General features: G+C 43.3%; 1 protein-coding gene across 1 annotated transcript; it reads left to right on the top strand.

Moving 5' to 3' along the window:
- Positions 1–16,291: 16,291 nt before the first annotated feature.
- Positions 16,292–21,215, top strand: LOC124159789 (uncharacterized protein K02A2.6-like). Its single transcript, XM_046535707.1, has 2 exons — positions 16,292–16,370; positions 17,722–21,215. Exons 1-2 carry the CDS (start codon positions 16,292–16,294, stop codon positions 21,213–21,215), a joined length of 3,573 nt encoding a protein of 1,190 aa, XP_046391663.1.

Below are 21,215 nucleotides of genomic sequence, written 5' to 3'. Positions count from 1 at the left end.
TTGAAGTTGTTTGCACCTAAATTCCTCAAATTTGCCTTTTTCAAGCAAATAACACTTTTGTGGATTTCCTAAGGTTCTGTATCGAAGATATTTTGAAAGCAGTATTGGTCATTAGGTCATAAAATGGCGGACATTTTGTTAGGCAAAAGTTAACATAAAGTAGTCATTATCTCTGGTTTTAGAAAAACGTATATCATGATTTTTTGTCAGGGTATTAAGTAAACATAATTTTAAAGTATTCTGCAAAAATCTGCGGAAAAAGTTTGCGACCCTGAGAAAAAATTCCAATTTTCGATCGCGTTTCGCGGCCCGGCTCGGCTCAGCGCGGCCTCGAAACTCCGACTCCCCGCACTGACGAATTTCTGAGGACCTTAATGTCCTGTATTCGCCTTACTCAAGACATCCATGCTGTCAATGATAACCAAATGTCATATATTTATTATCATGGAGGGATACTATATCCAGCGCATGTGTTTGTAGACTGTGATGCCTAACTGTGATGAATATGCTTTTCTTCGGTTACTTTACGGCATGTTTCCTCAAATCATAAGCGTATGTGACTTCATATAAGATGAATAGCGGGGCGTTTAGATGCTAAGGTACGAAATATTACAAAATAAACATGGTAAACCTCCGGGATAAGATTTGGTATTTTGATGTGCGACTCCAAAGCAGCTGGGTTCTACATGCCTGCCCAGTACTTTCATGGGGTTTCGAGGAAAGAAAGGTGTCCCGCGGCGTATTTCCTGTCCCCGACCGAAGTGAGAAGGTTCGAAGTGCGGATTAGCCAGGGTTGTGAGGAAGAAGAATAAGGCTTTGTCAAACCTTCTTTCTCTTCTCACTCCCAAGGCGCCTTCAATGGTAAATTTGTGGTCAGACAAGGGTTTTCCCGAATTTCCCTTTCCACACCCTCATTGCCCTAACGTACAATAACGCATTGTAGCCTAATGCTAAGTGGGAGGACATTTCTCGTCCTTACTCCGTGAAAGTACTAAGCAATGAAAGAGAACCCAGCTCTTTTGAAGGAACTGATATTTTGTTATGAGTTTAACCTAATGGATATCTTATACTTTTAATTATCCCGGTCATTCACACATGCTCAAACTCTGTTTCATGGATTTCTCGTTACCTAAAATGTTTCGTTTTCACACCCTTTATCCTTATCAAAACACCATCATATCTCCCCCTCTCATTTTCACCACCATTTTTTTTAATGCTACGGACTCAATTTTAGGAGATCCATAAGATGATGATGAAATTACATTGAAATTAACGCCACCTTATCTTCCATTTACGACGTCTACAGAAATTAGGTATCTGATATCAAGTTATCCGTAATTCTCAGAACATGCTGTCATCAATGATTGGAAAAACAAAATTCTTACTTGCTAGTCCTCTGTCAGAAGAATAAAAATATTATGTCGTTCAATGAAAAAGATAGGTTTTCACCGAATGGTACTTACTAGTCTCAGCAGAAGTGCTAGTCAAATACTGACGCACGGTGTCAGGAAAGTTCATCGTCTCCATGAGCCATGCGTTATTTCGCTTTAAAAATGTTTTTTTATTCCGAGAACTTCTATTCCACCTTTGCAAGTAGGGCAACAAAAAGCTTATTCTGACAAATTCACGAAGACTTCTAATAGCGTCATCAAATTGACCTAAATCAAATCTTCGCACAAGAAAATCCACCAAATATTCCATTTTTTCAGTTGGTGATTTGAACTTTATGCCCATCAATGCATTATGGAGATCAAGCCGTGTGATAAAATTGGAAGACATATCCAATCGGGACTGAAAAACTTGTCTAAGGTCAGAAAATTAATGTATCTACCCATTCCACAAATTGTTCAACAACAATAGGCTACATAACACCAGAAAGTAGGGGCGAAAAATCGGTATTGAAGAAAGTTTGTAAAAAATAGTTCAAGGGACGTTAGAAAACTGGGACGAAAAAGCACGAATGACAAACACCAGGCAAAAACACATGGAAATATATCTTACCTCGAATAAGGTGTGGATTGCTGAGGAAAAAAACACCGATGTAAACCTTAGAAAAAAAACTCGGTAAGGATTCCTATCACTCACACTCAATATCGCAAGTAAAAAAATATTTTTTCAGAACAGATTTCTCCCAATTCACTTCACCACATCACTTCACAACAAATGCCAAGATAGAACTACTGCTCAACATGCATTTTCTTTAAAGGATAGGGAAGGTCCACCTAGGGAAAACCCATCATAACTGTTAAAAGGTGCGCGGTGTCATAAAAACTCCCTCAGGGACCGAGTCGCAATGGTGCTGTGAAAGCGAATGGGATTTGGCGGCTTGCAGTTTGAAAATGCAAAGAGAGTGGAAAAGGAAACCAGCCAACCCAACACCCTTCCACAAAAGAGTGTATGAGGAAAAAACACCCTCATGTGCACTCAGGAATTGAAGGAGTTCATAATTACTCGGAAAATTCCGTGGAGTAACCGAATAAAAGCATATCCATCACAGTTAGGCATCACAGTCTACAAACACATGCGCTGGATATAGTATCCCTCCATGATAATAAATATATGACATTTGGTTATCATTGACAGCATGGATGTCTTGAGTAAGGCGAATACAGGACATTAAGGTCCTCAGAAATTCGTCAGTGCGGGGAGTCGGAGTTTCGAGGCCGCGCTGAGCCGAGCCGGGCCGCGAAACGCGATCGAAAATTGGAATTTTTTCTCAGGGTCGCAAACTTTTTCCGCAGATTTTTGCAGAATACTTTAAAATTATGTTTACTTAATACCCTGACAAAAAATCATGATATACGTTTTTCTAAAACCAGAGATAATGACTACTTTATGTTAACTTTTGCCTAACAAAATGTCCGCCATTTTATGACCTAATGACCAATACTGCTTTCAAAATATCTTCGATACAGAACCTTAGGAAATCCACAAAAGTGTTATTTGCTTGAAAAAGGCAAATTTGAGGAATTTAGGTGCAAACAACTTCAACCATCACACGCAATCGATATTACCGGGGTCCGCCGCGTGGAGCCGGACCGCGACGCGCGGTCGAAAATTCGAATTTTCTCTCAGGGCCGCAATCTTTTTCCCAAACATTTTGCAGACAAACGTTTAAATATGTTTTCTTAGTATTATTACGAAATATCTCGACATACATATTTCTTATAAAAAAGATAATGACTGCTTTAAGTGAAATTTTGCTTGAAAAAAGCTTCCGCCATTTTGATTCATTACAGCACACAAATATCAACAAAAATGTCTGAAACTTATGCAAAGTACAGGCAAGAAACTATAATGACAGATGAACATGTTAAACATTTCATGAAAATCCATCCACTGCTCTACCATCTGCGTAACTTTTTACATTTGCGAAGAAAAATGATAAATGGCGTGTTTTTCGAAATTTCGTCATGTTTAAGCCTCCGTAACTCCGTAACGGCTGAGACTTAATAAAAATGACTTGCTATTTCAAGATCAGCAACTATTTCCCCGTATTTGTGCCAAATTTCAATTGCGTACCTCAAAAAAAGCCATTTCGGACTTTTGTCCGGCGTTTTTCGATTTCCGACCACTGTGCGCCGCTTGAAAGAGCGAAAAGTTGGGCCGTAGCTTTCGTCGCTGCTTGTTTTGGTGAGTAGCTGGCCGAAGATGTCGCCGATGACAGGGAGTGAAGTTATGGTGGTTCCGTTGACTTTCAAGTAAGAGACCCCACATTGCTGACGGCTACCCGAAATTTGCTTCACTTTACGCCATACCTGATCTAGTGGTGTCCTAATATTAATACTAGAGACGTATTTCATCCAAGAGTTCTTCTTTGCCTCTTTCACAACTTGGCGGGCTTTCGCTCTTAGGCGTCGGAAAGCGGACAGGTTATTAGCCGTGGGATACTTGTTAAAATTCTCAACGCTTTCTTACGAAGACGGATAGCCTTGGCGCATTCATCGTTCCACCATGGAACGGCAGGCCTCGACGTAATGCCCCGAGACCGTGGAACACTTATGTCCGCCGCGTTGATGATAGCTGCCGTTAAACATTTGACATTGGAGACGCTATCGCGGTTTTTATCACATATATACTTAAAATTTTCTTTAAAACTATACCAGTCGGCTTTCTGGATAACCCAGCTGCCCGGTCTGATAAAATCAGGGTTAAAATTTCGGTCCTTGGAGAGTAAAATAGGGAAATGGTCGCTTCCACTAAGGTCGTCGTGAACGCGAAATGAAATTTTGTTGACCAAACTAGTCGATAAAATACACAAGTCAATGGAGGAGAAATCGCCGCTAAAAGAGTTAAAACGGGTTTTCTCGCCGTTATTGAGTAAAAATAGGTTAAAATCACTAATAAAACTTTATAAAATACGTCCCCTGCGGTTGCACTGTCCCGGGGTGCTTCCCCATAGACGATCGTGAGCATTAAAATCTCCGAGTAAAATAAAAGGCTGAGGTAGCTGGTGAACAAGGGATTCTAGATTAAAACGGGTGACGGGTGCACCCTTCGGCAGGTAAACGTTGCACACCGTTATCGCCTCGGGAGCGTGCACCGTCACCGCTACCGCTTGGAACGGTGTGTTAAGATTTATTCGGGAGGTGTAAAGAGCCTCCCGGACAAAAACCGAAACTCCACCATGGGCTCGTTGGCCACTAGTATCGTCCAGTCTAAAAGCGTTAAAATGTTTTAAATATCCCTTGTCTGTATCTTTAAAACGCGTTTCCTGCAAACATATACAGGAAGGGTTAAAATCTATGATTAAAATTTCAAGTTCCTCCTTATGCTTATAAAAACCGTTGCAGTTCCACTGCACGATAAAAGCCATGATTAAAATATAAAAGAGGATTAAAACTAAAAGGAGCAGTTGAGTCACGAAGGGCGCTTGAGGCGCTTGACGTGACTCTTCTTCCCTTTGCTCTCAATTTTTAAAATATCCGTATCGGATAGGTATTCCAACTCCATTAAATTGGTTTGGCTCTTTGGAGCCTTATCAGAGGGGCCGGGGGACTGAGAGTTCCCGCGTTTGGTTTGTGTAGCCCCGGCGTTGTTTTTGTTGGGTTTCTTATTTGGAGATTTCGTTCCCACGACTTTATCCTTGTTTGCCGGATCTGTGGCCTTGGCCGGCGCGGCCGATTTTTGTTCTCCAGCCTTCTTGTTCAAATTTTCTTCCGTCTGAGTGGAGATGGTGATTTTGGCGATAGGAGCGGAAGCTATTTGGGCGAAAGATCTGGAAAAGTAGGAGCTACTTGAGCTCTGTACTTTTTCCTCGCCTCAAAGTACGGGATCTTTTCTACCGTCTTGATCTCCATTATTTTCCGCTCTTCTATCAGCTTCGGGCATTTGCGGGAGTACACGGGATGAGCACCCTCGCAGTTGACGCAACGCTGGTCACCATTGCACTCACCCTCATGCTTGTCCAGGCCGCATCGTGGGCAGGTGGCTTTGCCTTGGCACCTCGTGGCCATATGACCGAACTGCTGGCACTGGAAACATCTCAGGGGTGCCGGTATGAATGGTCGCACTGGGACCGATTCGTATCCGATAAACACTCCGTCAGGGAGTTTGTCACGCGCGAACGTGAGTACGACTGATGTCGAGTCGATTTTCTCTCCGTTGCGCCTTGTAGTGAGTCGACGAGCATCAGAGACTCCTTGGGAGGCCATCTCACGTTTGATCTCGTCGATCTCAACGTACAGCAGATCAAAGTGGCTTATAACTCCCCGACAGGTGTTTAGGGTGGAGTGCACCTCGACCCTGACGGGAATATCATGCAGCTTATTAACATTAAGTAACTTTTCGCTCTGGGCTTTATTTTCAGTTTCAATGAGCAGTGTGCCATCGCGAAGCTTTTTAGCTGATTTCAGCTCCCCGAGAACCAAACCCGATAAAACTTTGCGAATAAGGAAGGGGGACACCTTTTTCAGGTTCTCCCCTTCCTTCTGGCACCTCATTACTAGGTAGCGCTGACTAGCGCCGTGAACTTTAACTCTCCCGCCGTCTGGACGGGATCTTTTGGTTGGAGGTAGAGTTTCTTCAACCATCCAAGTATATAGAATTCATCCCATGGGCTCCCCACCCACCACGGAGCCACACATTTGGGACGCCACCCGCAAGCCGGAATGGACGTCAGGGCTACCCAAGGGATATAGGAACCTTTGACAGGGGATCCCTTTCGGGTTAAAACCTCCAGCGCAGGGGCCCTCCGAACCCACACGCCTTCGGCCGCCCTACGGAGACCCCCATATCTCCAGCACTAACCCGTCCTGGCGTACGCTCGGAAGGAGCCGCCAAGCTCCCCAGCCGCCAGGAGCCGATTGACCGAGCTGGGCTCTTCTCGGCCGCCCGTTTTTCGGGGAATCCAGGGCCGAAGTGGGGTATTGAACTCCGGCCCATACCGGGTTTCCGACGCCCAGCTGGGTGCCGGAGAACTCACCCACCAGGATCCCCTTCTCCCCCTTGTACGGGTCTCCACGCACGGCAAACACGTGGGTGATTCTGGACGTCAGATGTTACGGCTACTCAGAACAGCAGAGTCACATGCTGTCTGGACACTATCCGAGCGAGCGACGGGGTTTCTTAACGAGCTTGTCTCCTCGGTGGGCTCGGGTCCGTGGGGGCGCGGCTCCCCAAAGGAAGAGGTTACTCTCTTCCCCCCGTGCGGGGGGAAAGCCTAATATTCCTACGCAGGAGGTTCGAGCAGCCACTAAGAAGCTCCTGACAGCTCACGAGAACTACCGTGCCCTTGGGAAAGACAAAAATAAAACTAGTGAGAAGTCAGTGTCCGCAAGAGAGGAATTCAGCAAAGTGCTCGACCGTCTGTTTAACATCGGCTGCAAAGACGCCCTTCCAAACATTACTGTGGAGGAGGACAAGTTGTTTTACATATCTATGAAAACTGATTGAAAAGGGTATATGGCGGGTATTGATATAAAGTGGTGTAAGCGTTTAGAAAACCGTAAGAGACTTCATGAAGAGGATTTTTAAGGAAAAAACGGCATGAGAAAGAAAAGGAAATACTGGATGAGAAAGTGGACCTCGTTCGACAAGTGTCTGCGGAGAGCACGACAAGCTCGTCGGATTCGGAAGAAGGTAATTTTTCCGGGTGCGGGAAGGGTGACCAATAAGGCAGAAGAAAGGGAAAAATAATATTTTGTTACTTTAACAGAATTTGAAATGCGGACAAGGTCCGGAAAGCGCCGTAGAGTAAGTATAATGTCCGACAGCCTTGTGACTGCTTCCCTAGATCGGACTCAGACGTCTTCTGCCGCTGGGTCTATGATAGTCCAGGCTGTCGCCAATGCGACAGCATCTACATTGGATTTTAAAGGGGATGAAATCCATTTAGTATCTTCCAAATCTCATCTACATAGAATGAGAGTGAATAAAAGGACCGAGACAGTAAGGCTTATCAAGCAATCACCCTCAAGTTCCTTTAGCAGTGCACTGGGATGGGAAATTACTTCCAAGCAATGAAGACGACAAGGGGCTGTTTGAAGGTTATTTCAAATGTAGATGACATTACCAAATTTTGTATTCCTCAGCTGCAGCTTTGTAAATGGTAAATGTTCAGGGTGATTTAAAGTCCATCCTCAGGATTAGTATTTAAAATTATGCCCCATATTATTTTAGAACCACCATCCTCGAGACGACTACAAAGAACTTTTGGAGTTGTGTATAGTGTGGTTGGGTGGTGTGGTTCCCAAGAAAGAGAAGTATGTGGTTCGCCCCCCAGGCCCAACTGACAAATCACGGTGGATGAATAGGGAGCTCTACGCTTTTAAAACGTGGATGTTTGGCAAGCAATTGCGTTTGTCGACACATGACAGTGACAATTTATTCAAATTGTGTTGCTTCATTGCAATTGCATTTATGAAACATTGGTACACTTGTTCCGTGGCAGTGAGCGCTCCGAGAATGGATATTGAGCTACTTAAAGTCCTTGCTCGGAAGAAAGGCCCTCACTACGGAGCAGCTTTGGCCAAGTTTTGTAACCATCTATGGTTAAAACTTTCTAAAACTTGAATTGTATGGCCCTCTTCGATGAAATGGTTTCTGACGACGATAAAAGAGACATTGCGGAAGCGATCAGACAAAATGAGGGGTCTGATGATGACGCACCTCGGGCTACTCTTCCGCCTAATTGACCTATTAGTGAGCTGACTCTCGCTGACTTCACTTCGAAAAATTCTGTGAAGTTTTTCAAAATTATTGGTATTTCGCCGACTTTTTTTTTGCGAGATCCGTGCACATGGAAAAGTGACGTAGACTATCAGAAAGGGCATATGTATAGTTCAACAGCGTAAGGTTGTTAATGATACTGCAGAGAGAGGAGTTCAATTAATAAAATATTTTCTAGTCAAGAAAAAATTGACAAATGATGAGGCTCATTGGCAACATCTGTTACTAGTTGTTAAGCGCCATAGGAAAATGTAAGAAAAAAGTGGCAAAAAAATCTAGTTTTTCATATTGCTTGTTGTTCACAGTGCATTTGTATCCGCATTGTGACAGTATAATAATAAGAGAGCATTTTCATTCAGAAGTTTATAATTTTAAATCCCCCAAGACCCTTAGAGCTAGGCAACATTGCATGAAATTTGGAAAACTCAAAAATTCAAACTTTGAATGCGTTTCGGCAGGGTCAAATATTGTCCGATTGAGCTGAAAATTTTTATGGGATGTTTTTTCATGCATTTGCATATGAAAATGGAAATTCCCCCTCAACTTTCAAACTTTCGGTTGTTTTGGGACACCCTACACATGAGTGTTCCCGGCAGGTAATACATCTCTGGATTACGCATAAAATAATTTATGAGTGGAATAAATACATGTATCATTTTTCCGCCAAATAAGAAGACTTACTCGATACAATTCCGGGAAGACGCTATCACAGGATCTAGTATTTTTTATCCTTTAATCTATGTGGTCTTGCAAACTCAGTAATTTTACTATTTCTTCTTCGACAGTTTTATTTAATCTTCCACTTCCATCTTTCTTCTCTCCGGCGCACAGTGGTCCGAAATCGGAAAAAGCCGGACAAAAGTCCAAAATGGCTTTTTTTGAGCTAGGGACCTGAAACTTGGCACAAATACTCACAAATGATGGTTGATTATGGATTTGTATGCCATTTTTCATAATGTTGATCCGTTGTTGAGATACAGCAGCTCAAACATGACCAATTTTCAAAAACTCGCGCGAACTCGCTTTTCTCCGAAAATCTTTGAACTTAAGCAGGTGGTGTTGCAGTTGTATGATTTTTATGGAATAAAAAACACAATATTCCTTTGAAAAGATGCTTTGGCTATATTGTTCATGATTTTTGAAGATTTTGGTTCACATTTACATAGTTTTACAACACAAAATGGCGTACCCATTTTTCGCGTGAAATTTCAAATAAAGTAGACATTATCTTTCGTTTACGAAATATGGTAATCGGGAAATTTACATCACAGTGTGAAGTAGACATTTGTTAAGAATATTGCGAAGAAATCTTGGAAAAAAGTTTGCGACCACGGAAATGAGAGCGATTTTTCGATCGCGCATCAAGTCTGAGCTACGCCACGCGGGACTCTGAGGCTTGGTAACTGCGGGCGATTTATCAAGTTTTTTTCAGAATTGCTTCTTAAAAATCGCCATTTGAAGCATGGCACATAGTCAGTATTGACATTAAACACTATTACCAAGATAATGGATCGATCGATTAACCGTGTAACGCATTACTCTAGTGAAGATGGTAAGGGTTAGATTTTTGTCCGTACCATTCTACGTTCACGAAGTATGCTTCGGATATTGAAGTATTGTTAAGAGATTCAGTTGGCATGCGAAATAAAGAGAGAAGTAAACAGCTTCTGGGAAAGGCAACTACCTATATTCTTTGTCCCTACCACTAGCTACCCTCCCTTTTCAACCCTCGCCGAGGAGGGTCGCGCGGATTGTTGTAGTAACTTCCGTTATTAAATCCGCGGCTGCAGTATTTCCTTCCTCCCTTAAACCAAGGGTGGTGGCTAATGCCAGCTCAGCTACTGAAGAAGTACTTTTTATGTTCTGAACTTTTCTTCTCTTAGATCTGTAACACGGAGAAGTAAAGTCTTTCTCGGGCCGCCCTAATGAGCCTAAGAAAGCAATAATATTAGGATATAGAGTGGTACATAAAATGCATTACATATGGAATAAGTATAGATATTCAGAAATTAAATTTACTTTAAAAGTTCAAAACATAACGTAAATATAATACATACCTGTTGCCTTTAAGGAACCAGGAAAGTATTGACGTAAGGATTCAGGGATAATTATTGGTTCCGCGAGCCATTCCTTACTTCGCAATAAAAATCGTTTATTATTACGGCAACATTTGTTCCATAATTTTTCGTAATATAGCCAAAATTCCAACCTAAGAAATTCTCGGAGACCATCAACAGCTTCTTCATAGCTCTGGACATTCAGTCTCCGCGACAAAAAATCCAGTAAGAGTATTTTTTTCTCGCCTGATGTTTTACTCTTCATTTCTAATATTTTATTATGCAACTCAGAACATTTAATTTGACATGAATCCATTGCTACCCTAGAAAACAAATCAAAATGATAATTGCCATGATGACAATCTAAAAGTGATATAACACATTGTTTAAGAAGTCGGCAAACACGCGTATATTTGGTATGGAAATTGGTAGAACTTACCTTAAAAATTTTCAAGCTGGAAAATCACAGTTCCGTCCAACTCCGAGAATAGATAGTAATTATTAGTGATAATTCAATAAAGGTCGAACTAAATCACTGGGCTAGATGAATTTCAGAATTGCACTAGAGCACGACACGTCACTAGGGCAACAAACACGACCTTTCTTCACCGATTCCAAAATAAAACTGCAAGTTGACGTACGTCTTTGCCTTGAAATCCACCCCACCAATGAATTTACTATAAACTAACACACAAACAGACTTCCGAGTCACTTTTTTGCTTTTCAATACTATTGCCTTTTCGTAGGATCCCCAATTATAAAAAAATACCACACACAGGAAGTACACCCGATGAGAATTTCAGCACACTGCCTGAAAGTACACCACATAGCTTGAATGACTCTAGTGGACTGAAGCTAGTGGTTTAGAAGGTCCCTCAAGAGACGAGAAAATATCTCGAAGGGGTCCTGATATACGCTGACTGTTTACATGGAATCCTATATTCGTTGATTGCTGTCCAGAAAAAAAATGCAGAGCGAGGCACATGGCCCCTTCGCTAAGGACGCTAAGGACTAAAGACGCAGGCCAAACACACTTGGGGCTCGAGGTGACGACAAACAAGGAGGAGACAGAGAGAAGGCATTGAGCTTAGAAGATACCGTATCTCAAGCTAAAGTAGCTGACCGAGCTGAAGATTTAAGAGATCTGCTAGATTTTGGATGATGTTGAAGATGAGGACTCAGACATCAGTGACGACAGTTCATTCGGGGATTGAAAGTTGAATTACCGTTAATGAAAAAAGACAATGTAAAATCTCATAAAAATACGAAGTAAAAGGTGAATTCCGAAGTATGTATCCTCTTTATATTCCTGTTCATAACTCTGCATTAAATTAATTCGTAAGATTTAGAGCTAATGATTGGTAATCCATTAATGCTACATTGTTTTTTTATTGAAATATTCCACTACGAATTTAAAAAACAGGTTCCAAACTTTAAAAACGCAAGTGTTTGATTTCATAATGATTTTTGCATTAATCAAACGTGTTTGTTGTATGCTGTATAACGATGGATGAAAAGTGAAATTTGACAAAATCAATTTAACTCTTTATTTACCAATTTAATATAATATTTAATTATAAATTAAAGGATAAATCATTATCTTTTCTTTCTCCTTCAAACATTCTCCTAGTGTATGGTGATATCAAAGAGTAAAAACCCGTGTAGAAGGACCCTTTACATACCTTTGCCTTTAAAGGCCTTGCGTGGTCATAAAACGCCACTATCCGCGCGACCCTCCTCGGCGAGGGTTGAAAAGGGAGGGTAGCTAGTGGTAGGGACAAAGAATATAGGTAGTTGCCTTTCCCAGAAGCTGTTTACTTCTCTCTTTATTTCGCATGCCAACTGAATCTCTTAACAATACTTCAATATCCGAAGCATACTTCGTGAACGTAGAATGGTACGGACAAAAATCTAACCCTTACTATCTTCACTAGAGTAATGCGTTACACGGTTAATCGATCGATCCATTATCTTGGTAATAGTGTTTAATGTCAATACTGACTATGTGCCATGCTTCAAATGGCGATTTTTAAGAAGCAATTCTGAAAAAAACTTGATAAATCGCCCGCAGTTACCAAGCCTCAGAGTCCCGCGTGGCGTAGCTCAGACTTGATGCGCGATCGAAAAATCGCTCTCATTTCCGTGGTCGCAAACTTTTTTCCAAGATTTCTTCGCAATATTCTTAACAAATGTCTACTTCACACTGTGATGTAAATTTCCCGATTACCATATTTCGTAAACGAAAGATAATGTCTACTTTATTTGAAATTTCACGCGAAAAATGGGTACGCCATTTTGTGTTGTAAAACTATGTAAATGTGAACCAAAATCTTCAAAAATCATGAACTATATAGCCAAAGCATCTTTTCAAAGGAATATTGTGTTTTTTATTCCATAAAAATCATACAACTGCAACACCACCTGCTTAAGTTCAAAGATTTTCGGAGAAAAGCGAGTTCGCGCGAGTTTTTGAAAATTGGTCATGTTTGAGCTGCTGTATCTCAACAACGGATCAACATTATGAAAAATGGCATACAAATCCATAATCAACCATCATTTGTGAGTATTTGTGCCAAGTTTCAGGTCCCTAGCTCAAAAAAAGTCATTTTGGACTTTTGTCCGGCTTTTTCCGATTTCGGACCACTGTGCGGCGGTGCAAACCACCCTTCAAAGCTGAAAATTATCAAATATTGCCGGCCTCGGTCACTTATTGTTCCTCATTATATCGAAAATAAGTTTTGATGTTAATAAAATATTTAGCTTTCCAAAAGTATCAAATATATGACGTTGCGTTATTTATTAATTTTGGTTTAACTGCCTAACACCCGACCGTCTTTTTCCCGCCCCTGGAGCTGTCGCGTTGCGTTAAAAGCGCGTGTTACCGCGCGTTAATACCTTAAAAATAAATTTACTGCATGAAATGACTACATAGGAAATGACCACGGTCTGAAAACCTGAGTGCAAGAACCAGACGATGACCAATTTTTGCAAAAATGAGATTTCAAAAAACACATGAAGCTCCTCCCCCTTGACTAGAGGACATATTTTTTTGCAACTGTAAGCTCCAAATAAGTTCAGCAGAAATTGTCGAAACCCACCATCTACCGATTCTACCCTCCGAGTGACCATTATTATTTTCTATTTTTCTCAAAAATTCACCTTTAATTATTATCTGGTCCTTGAACTGTCTTTAATTATCTAATTACCTTAGGCTGCGTTCTTTGCTGCTGCCGACGCCAGGAGGAAAAGGAGACTAAGGAGGAGGTGACGGTCCTGGCTGAAGCAGTGATGGAGGGAGTTGTGGAGGGAGATGATCTCTATCTCGGGGACATAGAAGACGAAGGAGAGGAGGAGCTTCTACCTGTCCCCCACGATGGCAGCGGTGAGGGCTCGGGGTCCCATCACCACTTTCAGCCGCTGGTTGATCGGGGCCATGGGTCTTTCGAGCAGAGCCTGCTGGCTGGAGGTGACTTCTCAATGGATGACATCTTCCACGAGTGGTACCTCCAAGGCCTCTTTTAATACTAGTATTAAAGGAGGCCATGGGTACCTCAGTCAGCAAGCTGTGGAGTGAGTGAGAATGAACGGGGCCAGAGGAGGGTCACGGCCCTACTCTGACCTCGGGGGTGCGTGGTATAGGCCTGACCGGAACCGAAGGGAACCGGAAGGGGAATCCCCACGTTAAACAGGATAACGAGCCGAAAGCGCGGCCTCCTGGGCTCGGCATAGAATGCGCTGAAGAAACGGTGTAACACAACAATTGTTCAGCCCGAATAAAATTGAAATCAATCCATGTAAATTAATTACTCAAATAAAATATATTTTCGTCTGTGTCTTGCCTTTATTAATCCTTCGTCCTTCAATCTCGACGAGAGTAATTTAATGTCCATGAGTTTTAAATATTTTTTTATAATTCTCTGAGACTTTGGAGGAGGATCTATCCCCTCACTCTTCTCCCCCCCCCTATAGTTACGCCACAAATAACGCATTATGATTGCAAAAACGAAAAAGAAGTCAATTGCGGGCATATCCGCGCGAAAAATGTAGGCGCTAAAACGAAAAGTTACGTATTTTCGTTTGTATTGGTAAAATATCGCAGCAAATATATTTTTATTCTTCAAGATCATTGATCAGTACAATCGAGAGTCCGGACTAAGCTGATCCGTATGACCCAGAGTCTATTGCATTTAGTATTTATTAATCAAGCTGTATTAGGAAAACTAGATATTTTTGTTGAAAAAAAAAACGGAACATATGGTATCACAAAATTTAATACCTATATTGCCTTAAAAAAACTCATTAAAATACACAAAATATAAATAATTTATGACCCCTTGGTGGAGTGCGCCCCCCCAGCATTTGACTCACGAGCCGCCACTGTACCTCGCCCATTCAATTCCACTGCTTACCCGAATCTTACAGGTCATGGCCCCAGGTAGCACGAGATACTGTGGAATATAAGTGAATTCTCAATAAAGACGGTGTAGTACCTATTGACGGAGCATTATAGGTACTGTGATCATCATGTCCGAGCGCGTCGGAGTTGACGCTCAGTTTGTTGTGAGATTCACAAAAGCCAATTTTTATCAGTGGCGAGTTCTTGCCGAGGCGTATCTTATTGAGAAAAATTGTTGGTCGGCGATGGATCCTGGATATGAGAGCGCTGAAACGCTGAATGAAGAGCAAGCCAGAGTTAACAGAAAAGCGAGGGAGTATTTCTTCAACCACGTGAGTGCTGAATACATTGAAGACGTCAGTCACTTAGATCGAGCGAAAGACATTTGGGACACATAAGAGCAGATTCATACAACCTTCTCTACCATTCACTAGTGCGTACTGTTGAAGGAGTTATGTTCATTTACCAAACCAGGCCACATGAGCATGCAAGAGTACTTAGCCAAGATGCAGAATCTGTAAATAAAGTTAGCAGACGGTGGATTAAGATTGACGGATAATCAACTCGCAATGCTTATTAATGCCGGCCTCCCTTTATCAAAGCACGAATCATTCCTCAGAACTGTGGAGTACACACCTAACCTCTTCGCGAAATCAATTAAGAGCAAACTATATCTCGAAGAAGCCCGAATAAACCGAGAACGAGATACTAGTGAAAATGATGCAACAGCCTTAGCTGCATTCCAGAGAAAGCAGACGTCGAGGACTGCCAGTAATAATTATCATGGCAGAAGCCAGCCAAACAGAAAACCAATCCAACAGCAGGTGCAGTGGAGAACTGATGGGGACCGTTCCAGAGCTAAAGAAAATGCCATAGGTGATCCTGGCTTCCCACATGTGGAGTGTTACGCCTGTGGGAAATTGGGGCACATAACTCGATTCTGTAAAGAGGCCATCAAGTATGCTGAGCAGAAGAATTCAGCAAACAGTGATCGATTGAGGGCCGCGAATACCGTCATAAAAGAAGACCCATCAGTGCCAGACGAGCTGAAAGGAGACAAATCTAAGTCTTATGTGTGCGCTATGGGATTTGTAACTACGAAACTGAGGTCTGTGTGGTACCTGGATTCTGGCGCCACAGATTACATGACCCCAGATCTTAGTGTCATAAGCGACTTCGAGGAAATGGCCGGTAGTGTTATGCTTGGGAAAGGTAGAGTACAAGTTATGGGTAAGGGAACTGTAACTCTCAAGTTAACTGAAAAATGTGGTGGATTTAAATTGCAACTAAGTCATGTGTTATTTGTACCAGATCTAGAGTTAAACCTTATTTCTGTGAAACAATTAGCATGTAAAGGTGTTCAAATTACATTCTTTGATACACACGCTCAAGGTGTTGACGATGGGGAAATTGTTTTCAAGGCATATGAATCTAATGGTCTGTATACTATTGATGCCGAACCTGTTGAATTTTCTAGCTATATTGCAGGTGCTGTAGAGGAAAATATTGAAGCAAAGGGTCCTTACTATGAGGCCTCTGCACTAAGAGCAAGTACCATTGGCACGAACGACTAGGTCATCTTAATGAGGAAATCGTGCAAAGGATACCAGTACTTGAAGGGACCATATGCGAGAAATTAGGTGTATGCTCCGTTTGTTTGCAGGGGAAGATGACGAGGAAATGCTTCCCATCCCAAAGTATGAGGCAGACCCACCAACAATTAGAATTAGTACACAGTGACATCATGGGTAAGATCCAACCAGTGTCAATTGGAGGAGCAGAGTATGTATTAACCTTTACAGATGACTATTCAAGGTATCTAACAACTCGACTTTTGCAGAAAAAGAGTGAAGTGTTCAATGAGTTTTTAAAGAACAAAACAGAAATGGAGAATGCCCTGGGTTTCAAACTAAAAGCAATTCATGAGGATAAAATAAAATGGTTAACTTCCACACACTTTTTTATTAACGAACTACCGACCCGGTTTCGATTCGAAAAGCAATTCTGTCAGATAACGGAGGCGAGTATGTCAATTATAAGTTTCGGGAATACACTAGTAGAAATGGTATCGTTCATAGGAAGACAGTGCCCTACTGCCTGCAGCAAAACGGCATTGCTGAGCGAGCAAATCGAACACTGAGTGAAATGGCCACATGTATGTTGATTCAGGCCGGAATGCCAAAGAAATTTTGGGCAGAAGCTGTTAATACTGCATGCTATGTCAGAAACAGATGTCCAAATTCGGCTATTAAATTTAAGATCCCATTAGAGATGTGGAAGGGAGAAGAAATCAGGGTTGGTGAATATGATCGCATGAAAGTATTTGGTTGTCAAGCATGGGTTTCCCTAATAATGGGAAATTTAGCCCTAAGGCTGAGGAATGCGTTTTTCTAGGGTATAAGGAAAACGTTAAGGGTTATAGGTTGTGGCATTTAAATAAGGGTAAAGTGATCATGATTCGTCGCGGAGGCCCCATTCAATGACAACCCCGGATAGACAGCGGGCGCCGAGGTCGCGGAGCTGCGGGAGCGACGGATATAAAAGGCCGTGTCTTGCGGCAGACGGGGGTTATTTTGCTGTAAAACCAGACAGTGTAAAGTTGCTTGTTGGCTACTCAATAAAGAGGCCGAAACCCGGAACGGAGTTTACTTATTTTTACGGCAACAACACATGGTGTCAGGTGTGTTATTATGTCGAATAAGCAAGTCGAAGGGATAGGAGGTCCTACCTGGTCCATACCCCAGCAGTTTTCCTTCGTGGCGGAAGATTGGCCAAGATGGAGTCGACGGTTTGAGAGGTACAGACGAGCTTCTGGACTCGCCAAAAAGCCGGAAGATGAGCAAGTCGACGCATTGATTTATGCAATGGGTGACGACGCGGACGATATACTATCATCCTTCAACCTATCGGCGGAAGAAGAAAAGAAGTACAGTATCGTGTTTGGAAAGTTTGAAGAGCATTTCGTCCCGAAGGTAAATATAATTTACGAACGTGCCCGTTTCAACAAGCGACTGCAAGGAGAGACCGAAACGGTGGAAGAATTCGTTCGTAATCTGCATATTCTCGCTAAAAACTGTAAATTTGGCACCCTGCGTGAAGAATTGGTGAGGGACCGTCTGGTAGTTGGTTTACGGAACGCCAAGTTGTCCGAAGCCCTACAATTGGATCCGGAGCTTACGCTGGAGAGAGCCGTTACAAAGGCGAGGCAAGCAGAAGACGTGCACAGGCAACAGACGCTGATAAGGAGTAACTCAGGGGAAGATAAAACAGTCCACTCGCAGGCACGAGGACCTGAGGTGGACGTGGTGCGGAAGAAGGCTCCACGGCACCAGAAGGCATCGACGTCAACAGCCGCCCTACCCGACCAAATGAAGGTGAGTGGTCGCAAATGTCCACGGTGCGGGAAAACGCCGCAGCACGCTTTCGCACGATGTTCGGCGCGTCAATCTGCGTGCGCCCTTTGTAAAAAGAAAGGACATTGGGCAGCAGTTTGCAGAACGAAGGCGGTTGCTGAAGTTGACAAGCGGCTACCGGGTGAAGACGACCATTTCTTTTTGGGAAGCATTTCGACGGGAGAAGAACCATGGAGGGTCTCACTCGTCATCGGTAACCAAGAAATCCCCTTCAAAGTCGACACAGGCGCGGATGTCACTGTCATCGGCGCCGAATTATTTAAAACGTTGAAGGGAATACAACTCGAAAACACCAAAACATTCCTCCGCGGCCCAAATCGAAGCAGATTGCAGGCCATAAGAAAATTCCGGTCATTTCTACGTTGGAAGGATCGCGTGTACGAGGACGAGATTTTCGTGGTGAATGGAGTTGAAGATGCGCTCTTGGGACGTCCAGCTATATCATCCCTGGGAATTTTGACTTGGCTGCGAGAAATAACAACTGGCCGTCCGGAAGAAAATTACCAGGAACTTTTTCGTGGGCTAGGAAGAATGCCGAAACCTTACGTCATTCGCATCAAGGATGAAGCCGTGCCCTATGCGGTATCTACGCCGAGAAGAGTGCCCTTGCCATTGAGAGATAAGGTTGAGAAAGAAATCAAGAAAATGGTGGGGGAAGGAATAATAACGGCGGTAGAAGAGCCGACGGAGTGGTGCGCGCCCATGGTAGTAGTGCCTAAAGCTGACGGAGGAGTTCGAATATGTGTAGATTTCACTAAATTAAATAAAAGCATTCGGAAAGAACAGCACGAACTGCCAACCGTGGATGAATGTCTAACACTGATGAAGGCTTCAGAAGCAAAAATATTCACAAAATTGGATGCTTGCAGAGGATACTACCAAATACCACTAGAGAGGGAATGCCGTCCGCTGACTACTTTCATTACCCCTTTTGGAAGGTATTGTTTTAACCGGATGCCGATGGGATTATCTTCAGCTGGAGAGCATTTTCAAAGACGAATGTCTGAAGCATTGACGGGGTTAAAGGGAGTAGTCAACGTGATGGATGACATACTCGTATTCGCAGCGACGCAGCCGGAGCACGACGTGAGATTGAACGCCGTCCTCCAGCGTCTTAGAGAAAATGGGATCACGTTGAATCGCGAGAAATGCCGATTTCGGGTCGCAGAGACAAAATTCTTAGGTCATGTCATATCGGCCGAGGATGGAATCAAGCCAGATCCTGAAAAAATTACGGCAATAGAGAAATTGCCGCAGCCCGAAACGGTAGCAGAGATACGTCGATTTCTTGGAATTGTGCGTTATCATCTGAAATTTCTCCCTCACTTGGCGGATGTTACCCAACCGTTGAGAGAGCTGATGAGGGAAAAAGAGCCTTTGCCATGGGCTGCTACGCACACCAAAGCTTTCCAAGAAATCAAGCAAAGATTAACTAGTGCCCCATCATTAGCCATGTACGAGACAAATCGACCGACAAGAGTATTAGCCGACTCATCGTCATATGGATTGGGAGCTACACTAGAGCAGTGGCAGTCAGATGGTGATTGGAGAGCGGTATGTTTTGCGTCACGGACGTTGACAGATACCGAAAGACGCTACGCCCAATTGGAAAAGGAGGTATTAGCGCTTACCTGGGCGTGTGAAAAATTAGCAAATTATTTAGTAGGCAAGAAATTTCTTCTATGTACGGATCATAAACCACTCGTGGCACTATTGGGAACAAAACCCCTCAGCGAATTGTCCGCCAGAGTGCAGCGTTTCCGTATGCGCCTCATGCGTTTCGACTATGAGGTAATTTATGTTCCCGGAAAGAAATTGTATACGCCAGATGCTCTCTCACGATCACCAATCTCCAAAACCCCAAAAGAAGGCGATATTCTCACCGATGAAGACGTGGAATTGTACGTCGAAGCTGTGAAAGCGGATTTACCAATGAGCGACAAACTCATGAAGGAAGTGTTGAAAGCGCAACGAGAAGATGAAAGAACTCGACGAATAACTAAGTATGTGAAAGAAGGCTGGCCACGTAAAGAGAAACTGCTGTTGGAGGATACCAGCTTCTACCACGAACGAGCAAATCTTTCCCTCCTTGACGGCCTACTATTCAAGGGGACCAGGGTTTACATCCCGGAATCATGGAGGAAAGAGATATTGAGCCGTATCCACGAAGGTCATCTAGGTATTTCAAAGTGCCGGAGGCGGATGCAGCAGTCGGTGTGGTGGCCAGGAGCATCCCATCAAATACTGGAAATGATAAGCAAGTGCCCGGAATGTCTCGAACGTCGTCCATCGCGAGTAGAGCCGTTGAGACCTACGGAGACACCGGCACGGCCCTGGCAGATGGTGGGAATGGATATTTTTCATAGCAGAGGGCGTGAGTACTTAGTCATCGTAGACTACTTTTCAAAATACCCTGAAGTCGCGTATTTGGAAAATACGCGGGCCACGAACGTGATAGCGAAAATAAAATCAATATTCGCACGTCACGGAATCCCACAAGTTGTCCGAACGGACAATGGGCCACCGTTTGGAGGAAGAGAGTTCCAGGAATTCGCGAACAAATACGGAATGGATGTCGTAACTAGCAGTCCATACTACCCAAAGAGTAATGGACTAGCGGAGGCAGCGGTGAAAACGGTAAAAAACATACTGGCGAAAGAAAGAGACCCGTGGTTGGGGTTTCTTGCATACCGTGCATCACCCATGGAGTCGGGGTATTCCCCAGCGGAACTACTAATGGGACGTAAGCTGAGAACGACTTTGCCATTTCATCCTACGAAGTTGAATCCCAAATGGCCCAGCCTCACGGTCCTACGGGATAAGAATAAGGTCATCGCGGAGAGACAGAAGAGGAACTACGACCGACGACACCGGACGAAAGAACTACCCCTATTGCCTGCGGGAGCCACCGTTTGGGTGAGAGATCGTCGGGAGTATGGAACGGTTGTCGGAGAGTCGGGCCATCCCCGGTCATATCTCATTGAGACGGGTGGTGGAGTCATCAGGAGGAATCGGGTGGCGCTGACATTAGCTGAACGGCAGCCGAGTATGTCGAGGGATTATGAATCATTTTTTCCAGACCTCGAGTCTACAGCGAAGAGCCACAGCCCACCAGAGACGGGAGTATTCAGGACGAGATACGGACGACTTGTGCGTCCCCCTCAACGATACACTCCTTAG

Source organism: Ischnura elegans, chromosome 5, assembly GCF_921293095.1.
Source record: "Ischnura elegans chromosome 5, ioIscEleg1.1, whole genome shotgun sequence".
Taxonomy (NCBI): domain Eukaryota; kingdom Metazoa; phylum Arthropoda; class Insecta; order Odonata; family Coenagrionidae; genus Ischnura; species Ischnura elegans.
This window is presented reverse-complemented; position numbering and strand designations above follow the sequence as displayed.

Excerpts from the sequence above, each read along its gene's own strand:
- LOC124159789 (XM_046535707.1), top strand. The coding sequence starts at position 16,292 with ATGACGAGGAAATGCTTCCCATCCCAAAGTATGAGGCAGACCCACCAA. Across the intron at positions 16,371-17,721 it reads AGTACACAGTGACATCATGG|AATTGGTGAGGGACCGTCTG; the intron begins GTAAGATCCAAC and ends CCCTGCGTGAAG.